At 41.7% G+C, this 11904-nt stretch overlaps 1 protein-coding gene and 1 non-coding gene across 2 annotated transcripts in view; one reads left to right on the top strand and one right to left on the bottom strand.

Annotated features, from left to right (window-relative positions):
• Window positions 1-835: 835 nt before the first annotated feature.
• Window positions 836-11904, bottom strand: part of jph1b (junctophilin 1b) — a 49625-nt gene continuing 38556 nt past the window's right edge. The window contains exons 4-6 of the mRNA XM_036556096.1: window positions 8532-9193; window positions 7536-7633; window positions 836-3388 (exon numbers count right to left, since the gene is read on the bottom strand). Of these exons, the coding sequence (XP_036411989.1) occupies window positions 7553-7633; window positions 8532-9193 (743 nt within the window). The 3' untranslated portion in view covers window positions 836-3388; window positions 7536-7552. The remainder of the gene's footprint in view (window positions 3389-7535; window positions 7634-8531; window positions 9194-11904) is intronic.
• On the top strand, window positions 10382-10475 carry trnav-uac. The gene is made up of 2 exons: window positions 10382-10419; window positions 10440-10475. It is a non-coding gene; the product is annotated as a tRNA-Val (tRNA).

The following is an 11904-nucleotide window of genomic DNA, read 5'->3' as shown; positions in this document are numbered from 1 at the left end:
AGAGAGAGAGAGACAGAGGCAAGGACAGAGACAGCGTGGAAGAGAAAGAGGGAGAGAAACAGGGGGACAGAAGCGTAGGGCAAGAAAGAGACAGAGGGAGAGATACACACAGAGGACATCAGATGAAGGGATACTGAGAGAGAAGAAAGACAGAAAGAGAAAGAAAGAACAACATGGGAAGAAAGAGGGAGAGAGAGAAATAGAAAGGAAGACAGAGAGGGAGCAGACGGCCGCTTTGGTCCAGCAGCAGCTGTCGGTAACTATATTTGTCTGAGGATCACCACTGCTGTCCCCCAGACAAGCGCCAGTTTTCACACTGTGGTCGAGGGGCGGGTGGGGTGGGGGGTGTCTAAAATAAACTGCACTGTAACTATAGGGGCCATGAGCTGCTCTATAGCTCTATAGCATGGGGAACTCCCACCCAAATCCTACGCTTTACTCTTTAATTCGGTCCTTCCTTCTTCAGTAATGTGGGAAAGTGAATGGCAATGTTAGGGGACCAAGCATTGAAGATGCATACATGAAAATTGTAAAGTCATTATTTTTTTATTATAACTTATAACTTAAACAATTAAAGGTTTGAGGGACAGTCAATACCAAAATGAAAACATTAAGATTCAATTCTGAAAATATCAAATCGACTCAATACCCAATACTATCAAATGCAATACAATCATATACTTTTTCCCATCAAAACATAAGTTTACTGAAATAAGTTTTATGTTTTTAGAAAAATACAGACAAATTTAGCTGAACTTTGTATAAATGCTTAAAAATAGCACAGATATTCTTCACTGGTGCAAGTCAGACCAATAGGGGGCTCTTATTTTAGAACTTTTTTTTTGGCTTCAATTTAGGATGGAATAAAAACGTAAAAGAAAAAAAAAATACAGCCATTTACATAGCCACTTTATATAAATATGATGCAAAGGGGACACTCCCCTATCCTAAAAAAAAAAGAACAACAAAACAAAAAAATTAACAACTTCCTCAGTTCAAAACCCCTAAAAACAAAAAACAAAACAAAAAAAAACATTGTTTGAAGATGGTTCAACTTTTCCCATCTGACGCTCCTCCTTCCTTCCCTCCATCTCACATGCTCTCGCAGTCTGACCAAACCTCTGCAAAAACAGTCGCCCCGTTACTGCTCCGAAACCCGGAGATCTGCCCGTCCATCACACGCACACACACTCACGCGACGTCTCTCAATAACGAGCCTAAAGCAGTAACCAACTTCAAAATGTACCATGCACACAAGATGATCAAATTAACCCGCCAAAAAATGAAAAAAGATGCGCAATATAATTTAGGTATAGAACAACTAAATATATATATTCATACTATGTATATAAAATATATGCATTTATATATTATTTAGTTCAAATACTGGCACAAAACTGCCACATAGAGCTTAATCTAAAGTAAAACCACTTCTTCATGCACCACCAGACAAATAAATATACTACAGAATAATATCAGATTTCAATAAAATCTCCAATTAAATTAAGACAAAATTGAAAAAAAAAAAAAATCACTAATTTTCTGAGGTAAACTATAACACTTTTTTTAAAAAATAAAAGTCCTTTAAGGCATCTGTCTACATTCAACCTGCAGACCCAGTGGCTCAACCTGAATGCATTCAACCGCTCGGGGTGTTGTGTGTACGCGTCCGGTGAGAGTAGGGGTTAAAAGGTCTAAACCAGCACAGTCTCTGACCACTACATGTGCAAAATCCAGTGCAACAATCAATCATTCCTCAAAAGAAATAAATAAATACAAAAATAAATAAACACCATGCATAAAATCCTATATTTTACAATATCTGCACTTTATAAGAACTGCTACTCAACCCAATGATACAATTCTATTTGTATAACTCAAGTTTCTTGAAAAATTCACACGTTGATTTTTTTTTTTTTATTAGCGATGCACCGATCCGATACACTGGCACCGATACTGACCTTATTAAATGGACTGGGTATCGTCCAGACGTGATCAATTTATTATCAGTCCTGTTTCTTAGACACGGTCGCTTTAAAATGGAAGTGTCATTCCAAAACCTGATACACATCAATAGCGTGTCAAAATAAAAGCCCCTCTTAAAGTGTGACACAGTGCATCACAATAAAAGTCCTGGTGCTTCACACCAACTTCTTTAGCAAATAACTATTTCACACTTTTTACCAATGTAGACTTACGAACTGAAATACTGTTAGATTTTTGAGCAATTTTGAGATAATAAGCTGACAGTCAGATGTTTACAGTGACAGACTTCGCAGCCCAAAATTACTGGGGAAAAATAGAAAAACCTTGAAATACTTGTCCAGTGCGCATCATTTTTAAAAATCCTTCGTAAAATAGATATGTCATGTTTTGGAATAAGCTCTTCAATTAAAATAAACAGATGTTAAATTGAACTGTCGGATCGGTGCGTCCCTAGTTTTTATGTGAGCCAATCATAAATGCTTGTATCTTATATTAGCACAATGAATAAGTCTAAACATGGTAGCACAAAATATCGCCTTCGAAAGCTGTCCCACCACTGACACTGTTTTAGAGGACAAAACCTGACGTTTTTTCATATTTGAAGGATGGATATAAAAGTATATAGAAAAAGAAAAATAAAAAACACACACACAAAGAAACAAATGATCAAGACAAAGTTAAACTAGTACCACACGCAAGCATGGCATTGATCAACCTCCTAAAAACAAAGTGAGCAAGAGGTGTTAGACAAGGGCTTCAGAGACGGCTAACGCAATAAGACTGGCAAGTGACCCTTTTTTTAATGTGCATGGTGTTTTGATCTGAGCGAAGAGTGGACGCTGGTACACACTCTCTGGTGTCCAAGCACACACACACACACACGCACACACACACACACACACACACACACACGCACACACACACACACTGGCATCGCACTGCACATCTCCCCTTGACAACGTCAGATGGTAAAATAGTAAGGCAGCTGTTCGCTTCCGTCAACTAAAAGTGCATCTCCGAACATATCCAGTTAAGACCACCCTCCCATACCCTTCTCAACCATCCCCAACCCCCCCGCCCAGCCCAGTCCGTCCCACAGCAGTGGGGCGCCCATGCACTTGACTGGGAACGGCTTGGATCAGCAGATTTTTTTATTTTTTATTTTTTTCCTTTCCCAACGACTGCTTTGCTTCAGCTTTCACAGAGCCCAAGCGAGTCTCAAATCGTGGCCGGAGGAACTGGGGTGGTTCTCAGCTCCGGGACGTTCTCCCCCAGCGTTTTCGCTCTAATTCCAGTCGTCCAGTCCTTTGCCTGTGTCTGAGTCTGAGCGGCGTGTGTCTAAAGGCCGTCGACGCAACTGCAGAGAATTATGGGGCCTACGCCGCGCGTTCTGAAGAACTCGCTGAAGGGCCAAAACAGTTAGAGGGTCAGTGATTATGTTTCATCACATTCAGGCACAACTGCAAGAGCAACTAACCCATCAATGCTCCGCCCACAAATGCGTCGTTTCACAGGTGCTGTTGTGAGGTTGGAACGTTGGCAAATCAGAGTTTTGTCAAAATACCTCATGTCAGAATATTTACTTCAAACTAATTTTAATTGTGGGAAAAAAAAGGCTTTGGTTTATGAGGAGACTTTGTCAGCGATTATCCTAGCTTAGCTGAAGATAATTTCCTTTAGTGACTAATGCAGCGGTCTGGTCCAGGACAGCTACCTTCCTGCAGAGTTTAGTTTCACCCTGTATCCAATTAGCTGCCCTGCCCCAAACTTAACTCCTATACATCTGACCCAGCCAATCAGGGACTCGGTAAGACATTGATTAGCTGGAGCAGGTGTGGCAAACGGTGTCTGAAACTACACTCTGCAGGAAGGTAGATCTCCAGGACCAAGGTTGGAGACCACAGGACTGTGTTGGTGCCAAGCTAACAGTGCTGAATAATCACTTTCCTACCCTGGGTGTAATACTACTCATAGCATTTCTATCTCAAACACTCGTTTTAAAAAGTCTGTAAGACATTCACACATACTTTTATTCTGTATGTTGCAGTTGCACAGCAAATCCTTCAGCTTAGAGTTTAATACTGCAGAATTTCATAATTGACATTTGCAGGATTGAGATTCAAAGTGGGGAAAAACATGGATGCTTTCTTAAAGTTAAAAACAAGCTAGCCGCCTAACGTAACGGGAGTGCTAACTTTAATGGTCATGTTGTATTTACCTCCTTAAAACAGTGAAATTTAAGGTCAGTGTTACACATTTAAAGCAACATTATGTATCAGTTTCACCCTAAAAATAACAGCTTCTACATTGTTTTGATGGTTACACTGACTTACAATAGTGAGAACGGCGTCTCTGTCATTGCCACTCCAGACCTGGAATGCCTGCTATAGCACGGCACCAAACCTCTCGCAAGAACTGTGCAACACTTTACAGCACCATATCACACACTAACAGCTATGGGTCTTCAGCTGGCTATAAGAAGAAGCTAGCTTGGTATTCCCAGCATGGACATCACAGCAGAGGCTGCGAAGAGACCAAAGAAGAAGACGCCGGAGTAAGTGAGCAAGAGACAAAGAGAGAGACCAAGCAAGACTGGCTTTTACTCGTTGGCGAGGGCTGAAAGAGATACGGTCTCATGGCTACTGAGAAAACAAAGGAAATCATCGCTGCCACTGTTATTTATTAAGGATTGCGACGTAGGCTGTAACCTTATCGATGTCATCTCTGTCTCACTGAGTTTTAAAGCTTCTCTAAATGCTAAAAGTCATCTCATTTCAGTCCTGTTAGCCTCACGCCCAAAATTTTGGTCAGTCTTTGCCAAATTAGCCTTGAAAGTTTACAACTTCCTGTGATAAAATCCTCTATTATTACTCCACCTTGTAAGCTGGTATGGCTCTGTCTCTTTGGATACTGTATTTGCTGATGTAGTGCCGGATTCCATCTCGCTGGCAGAATCCGACTCAACTTTGCATGCCCATGTGTCGCGCAGGGATATGGATGTTACAGATCTTAATCGTGATTTTGGTTATTAACATAGGAACAACCAAATTTGCGAGTGTAATCGGTAGCGTCCATTTGCCTGTGTGACGTGCGTGCATGCAAAGAGGAGTCAGATTCTGTATCCTTTGCAAATCCTTTAATAAATGCACGTATACAACTGCCCATGGGCAGCAGAATTTGCCCAGAAATCACTGCAAATTTGAAAATAAGGCCATATAAAGATGTAAACCACAGAAAAATGACTTTAAATCGCTTAACATTTCAAAAACATGACATTCGATTTGACAGGCTTTGGCCTGACAACGACTCTATTGTGTAACTCTACTGCTGATACAACTTCATGATTTTACTTGGCTGGCTGGCTAATCATCATTAAAAAGGCACCACACCACGGGTCTACACCAAGGCCCAATCCCATTTCACCCCTCGCCCCGACCACTGAGCCCTTAGCCCTCTGTTTTCCGTGTTCACGTCTAGGGGTAGGGTGTCCCAATTCTTGTTGAGACAGAGGGGTAGGGTGAAGTGCTGGGGCTACATGACCCTCCAAACAGAGGTTTTTCAGAGACTCCAAACAGAGAGTTATGAGAAAAAAAGAAAAACCGTCAAGATGGAGAACAAGAGACCAAAGAAACCCACAAATGTGAGAATTTTCTCCGTTAAAAAATCACGAAAACCACAGTTTTATCTTAGTTTAATGTCGTTTCAATGTATTATGGTTGTTATCTTTATAACAAGCATAAAAAATCGCTAATAGGAAGCTAATGTCTCGGTAGCTAGCTACCCAGCGAACTTTCCGTTCCACCTTAAATAGTCCGGCAGTTCTGACGCCTGAAGCGCCAGAATGTAACTGCTGCTTCATTTAAGGTGGAACGAGAAAATTCAAACAAGAAGCTGGACTCTGCTGTGAATAGCTGACTTCAGCGTCATATCACTGAAGAATCAGTGGTGGGCAATAATAAATATTTGTCTTATACCTCCTCTTTGAAAGCATATGATGCCCTAAATGTAACTAAAGCCCAGCAGCTGAACTTTTCCCTTCTCTGCTATCACTGAAGACGGGCCGGATCGCCTACAGAGCAGCGATAGCAGCCGTTAATCAAGCAATGTTTGTTTTGGTTTTTTTGTCCCATTTCGTAGGGCAAGCTTCCAACCACTACCCCTTGTAACTCCGTTCCAAGGGGTTAGGGTGACACTCGAAAACAAGAGGAAGGGGTAAAAAGAAGAAATGGGATTGGGCCCAAATCTACAGCCAGGCGGAGCAATTTCACACGAATGTTCTGCACGTTATGCTCAATCTTCTCAAAAATACATTTTGCATTGCAAAGTTTGCACGGCCAGCCAATTAGCCCACTAAGGCTAGCCTGCTGAGGGCGAGTGTGTTGTCTTTGAATGATCTGCTCCTCACTGTCCCCTCTACCCTTCTGCGACGACTGACCACTTGTGTATCACAAATGTGATGCACATTCGGGCAGTGATTCGAAGTGGGCAAGGGCAAGATGATGACTGTGTAGCAGAGAGCCTCGAATGCCACTGCTATCATAATAAGAGTCCTATTTAATATATAAGAGTCCTATTTAATTTATACCAATCTATATATTATAAATAGATTGGTTTGCTTGAATAGTTACTAAACATTTTATTTATTATTATAATATTATTATTAATAGTAGTATTAGTAGTGGTGTTCACAGTGATGTGATGCTGATGTCAAGTTAGCTAACATTACATTGGTGTACAAATGTAACTTTACAAAGTGATATTTCTAAAAATAGAGAACCTCTATCCTGTTGTCACAGACACTTGTGTGAGAAATGCCATGCTGCTGGTGGAGGTCCAGTAAAACTAGGCTTGCCTAGTCTTGTTTGTTTATATCTTTCGACTGAGCTGACTGCTTCTCATGGTCTGCTGCTAAACAAGGTCTTCAAGATTGCGGGAAACAAAGTGATGTGATTAAACCTTCCCACGGAGTAAATATCGACACTACAGCAAAAAAACTGAAATCAAAACAATATGTTGTTGTGTTATAATGAGGTCAAGCTGCTTAGTGACGGAGTGAGACAAACAGATAGAAATCTCACATCACATGATGAAATGATAAGCCACACCAAGTCTCCATAAAGGTAAGGGACGGATGCTGTGACGCAGGAAGATGTTGCACTAAATCTGTTCTAACTGTGATCTTTGCAACTAATTTGATTTAAATTGAAGTTAACAATGCCCTCTACAACCCCTACAGTTCCTTATCATCTTGAATGGGATTTTTGCCAACGTTCAGTAGAACTTGTCCAACCTCGCAACAGTAGCTATGAAAGAACGCACCTGGGGGTGGAGCACGGACAGGTCAATTGCACATCAAAAAATTTCTACGCTAGCTGGGAAAGCAGCCACAAACAGGTGCATGTGTTCTCAAAGCATGGTGCAACAGAAGAGCAGATCGAGGATCAGATTCGGAAGAAGCTGATCTGACCTCGGATGCTTTGAGAACACCTGCTCAGGTATTTCTGCAGGGAGGGAGCATCAGCCTTAGTGAATTCGGATCAGCGTCTTACCTGAGTTTGATGATGCGTCAAGTCAGGAAATGGACGAAAATAATTGCTAGTCCGATATTTATCAGCATCACTAGTGCCACCAGGATTGAGTTAGGACCCTACAGAGGAGTGGACACAACAAAGATTAAATTAGCAACTCAATTAGCAACTGCTAGTTTTTTCAACTCGGCCAATTCAGCCCCTCTGTCACTTTTTAATGATTTATTAGTACTCATAATTTTTTGTATTACTGTTAAGCTGTCTGTAAAGGACTCCGAGCTGCCACCAGCATAAAAAGTGCTATATAAATAAAGATTGTCATTATTATTATTATTATTATTATTATTAATATTATAATGCCGTCACATAATGCTTCAAACCTGGGAAGATGAAGGTTAGCAAACCCTTCCTCTGAGACGTGAATCACCACCAGATCTTGTCGAACTGCTGCTAACACAGTGTCAGGTAACAGAAGCACACATTGGCTAGCATCATGCTGAGTAGGAGGACCATCCAGCCAACCCACGGACAGCAAGGCCAATTATGCCATTATGGATGGCCGTGGGATCAAACCTGTAAACGCCTGCCAATATTTATTTACTAAGCGATGTTCTAATGGTTTAGTTTACTGACAGCTGTAATCTCGATGTCAAGGAGACGTTCGCCAATTTATGTAAATATTTATTTAAACAAGAAAAAAAAAACATGGAATCATGGAATACTTCCTCACTTTCTTGAAATAAGTAAGTTTGATGTAGTATAAAACACAGGGTTCACTCTCCAGTCCTTACAGGCTATATATGTAAACCAAGCCGCAAAAACAGTCTGTTTTGTATTCACTGTTTACAACAGGTTTACATACATCTACCTATTTTAGCCGACAGCAGTTTAGCCCCGCCCATTCATACTGAAGTTATAAGGAGTGTTTCTTAATGGTGCAGTAACAAAAACAGCCAGAATAAGGGCCCTTCGAGCATCTACAGGACACATGATTTTAGTTACGATGACTTTACTTACTGACTCTTCCTCAACCACGTCAGTGGTAATTTCCATGCTGGCTTTCTTGGTTTCTGCTAGACTCTTTGGCTTCAGAGATTCCTGCTTCCTCAGCTTGGGTTCTGGCTTGCTCTCTCTGACGCTGGAGCCCCCAGAGCTGACGGAGGTGTACTGCTGCTTGGTGGGTGGCGGCATCCTGGCCAGTGCGGTGGGAGTGGCATGATGCCCCTCGTCCTCCGGCTCCTCAGGCGGGATCATAACTTCCGCCTTCACATAGTAACCGTGGTACTGTGAGTGGAGCTCGCCGTTTCCGGGGCTCGAGGGGTTGGCGACCTGCGCCGTCGGCTTGTGGGGTGCGGACGAGTGTGGGACGGGAACCACTTCCTGCTTCGCGTCCTGTTTGGCGGACGTCCTCGCGGCGGGTTTGGCCGTGCTCTCGGCTGCGGGCACTTTGCTCTCTTTGGCAGTTTTCGGGGCACTCCGGTTGAAGAAGGATTTCTTCTTGCCGGGTGGTGGCGAGGGTGGCGGGGTGGGGCCCGGGCTCTGGGTGGGCGTCTGGGTGGGCGTGGTGCCCTTGCGATAGAAATGGGGGCTTCCTGAGGGGGATTTCTCCTTTTTCTCTTCGGGAACTTCTTTAATCTCTATTGGCTCGCTGGAAAACCTCTGCTTGATGTAATCGGGCCCTTTAAAGAGAGCATGGCAAAGATAAACACGTTTACTATGTGTACATTATACGCTGTACACAGTCGTAAAAGTCTGAACACCCTCAGTTAAATACAAATTACACGTTGATTTTCTACATGATACTGCATAGTTTCTGTTTTTAACATATCGGAATAAAAATTAAATATAAAATGTGTCATAACTGTTGCACAGGCCACATTTTATGTTTCTTATTCCCCTCAATATGTTCAACTCTGCAAACAAACAGCAATTGTGCATTTAAATGTTTTCTCTGTAGAGGACATGTCCTTGTTTTCACGTGTCATTTGACCGGGGTGCCAAAACTTTTGCATACGACTGTATGCAACGTTAGAACTTCCGCTTTTAAAAGAGATTTGATCTTTGAATTCACGTCAGGTTAAGCATTTGTAAACAACTTGAATGGCTAAATGAAAGCTGACGTAGCGATATGCGTATCACCATCATCAAATGCGGTTCAACTGGTTACATTATAATGCATTATATCTAAAGCTATGAAAGTAAGTTTCCCGTGACGGACATTTTAAACAACTACATCTCATAATTTCCCTGTTAAAAGTTACCGCATTCTAGAAAGAACATTAAATTGCAGAAACTGATTTTAAAGGCCTGATGAGCAAAAAAGTGCCACCATAAAAAATGGCCATAAAGCTTAAGCCAAGTTGCTCAGGGCAACAATTAAAATGTGTAAAACCAGACTTACAAAGCTAACACGCCAATGTTAGCTAGATAAACAGTGTTTTAGGACAGAAACGTTTTTAAATGTTTTGTCAGCATAAAGTGTTTGCCCTTTTTCATTTGTTGATGTTCAGTTCTAAGCAGTTATAGTTATATGCAAAAGCGCCTGGTCAAATAACTTTTCGTTGATTTTGTAAGTGAAAACAAGGCAACACATCCTCTTCAGAGTACACAGTTCAGCACATCTAAATGCATTTGTGTGTTAAGTTTTTCCCCAATATGTTAAACTCAGCAAATAAACAGAAAATAAAGAAGCTGTGCACTACGATGTCAGAGGATGTGGTAACGTATTTTCACTTATAAAAATAAAAAAAAAAAACATTCAATTTTACTGGAAGTGTTCAAAGTTTTGCATTCGATTGTACAAACAGGGAGACAGCTGTGCAATGTAGGTGTTTAAAGTTACTGTTTAAAATGGAAGACAGTTTGGAGCTCCAGTGGCGCAATCGGTTAGCGCGCGGAACTTACACAGCAGTACAATGCAGAGCAATGCCGAGGTTGTGAGTTCGAGCCTCACCTGGAGCAGATCTTTGGGGGCAGTCGTGGGCTGGAGGTTAGGGAACCAGCCCTTGTGACCGGAAGGTCGCCGGTTCGATCCCCTCAGCTGACAGTGACAGTACGTCACTGAAGTGCCCTTGAGCAAGGCACCTAACCCCCAACTGCTCCCCGGGCGTCGTGGATAGGGCTGCCCACCACTCCAGGCAAGTGTGCTCACTGCCCCCTAGTGTGTGTGTTCACTAGTGTGTATGTGGTGTTTCACTGCACGGATGGGTTAAATGTGGAGGTCTAATTCTGATGTGTTCACACAAAGTTGGCTAAAAGGTTCATTTCATTCATTTTTTAATTCAACCACTTGAACGACATCTGACCACGTACAATAAATTTATTACTGAGCTTAAGAAACGTAGCTCCTTTTCAGCTTCCAGTGAACTGCAAGTTAATTTATTCAACGCTTAATAGGATGTTCACACGGATCTGCATGGAAAAGTCCTGCTGATTTCACTGTATTTTTAATTTCCATATCAAATAAAAACTTTATTATATGTCACATGCTAAAAACAAACTGGAACTGGTCTTCTTAATGTGTATAAATGCAATGTTTATTTGCACTTGTGTTCTCCCCTCCATCTCCCCCCGTTTCTGTAGAGTTTTAGCGAAAGACCCCACAATAAGACACACTGGCCCTCCTTTAGAGTTTCTTCAGGGCTGGAGAATCAGACACTGCGCAGCTGCTTTATGATCGGAGTGTGAGCTTCCAGGCATTCTCCAGATTCTCCTCGGCACATACGCGGCCAAAGTGGCCTCGCAGCTGACACGGACGGGCTTTCTAGAACTCTTACTGGAGCGCCTCCAGCTCTGGCCATAGCCTGCCGCATAAATCACTCTGTTTATCAGACGCATCTCACAGCCTGCTCGGAATTCTGCTCGGAATCGTGAGGGAAAAGTTCCATTTTACAGAGTAAAGAACAGCTGTAAAAACCCTCTTCACATGAGCCTGGCACTGTTTGGACTGAAAAATGATGGTGCTGATTGGTAATTTAAACATACTGCTGAACTAAATTGCATCATTTGTGCTTCTCCATAAAACATTCACTTTAGCTTTATGACTAAGCACATGTCCAGTAAGTCAGTGTTAAAAAAGGACGTCCACTATTTTATCAATTTATTTATTTTTTTTTAGCTTTGTATCTTCAAAGTCATAACCTGATTAGCGATGGGAAAAAAAGCTCTTAATATCTGTTAAATTAACTTTAAAATCAGAGTGGTTTGACGTGAAATAGATCGTTGTAGAGAAACTTACAGACTGATTTCTTTACAGTGGTTGTGACAGGAGCCAGGGGTCTCAGTGTAGACATTGCGCCCCTCATTTTATTTACTATCCAAAATGACCAATTAACATCCATGTGTCTTCTGAGGTTTTAAATGGAATTTTTATATGGATAAAATAGTAGTA

Source organism: Colossoma macropomum, unplaced genomic scaffold (assembly GCF_904425465.1).
Source record: "Colossoma macropomum unplaced genomic scaffold, Colossoma_macropomum, whole genome shotgun sequence".
NCBI classification, from domain to species: Eukaryota; Metazoa; Chordata; class Actinopteri; order Characiformes; family Serrasalmidae; genus Colossoma; species Colossoma macropomum.
Note: the sequence above shows the minus strand (reverse complement) of the source record. Positions and strands in the feature narration are given on the sequence as shown.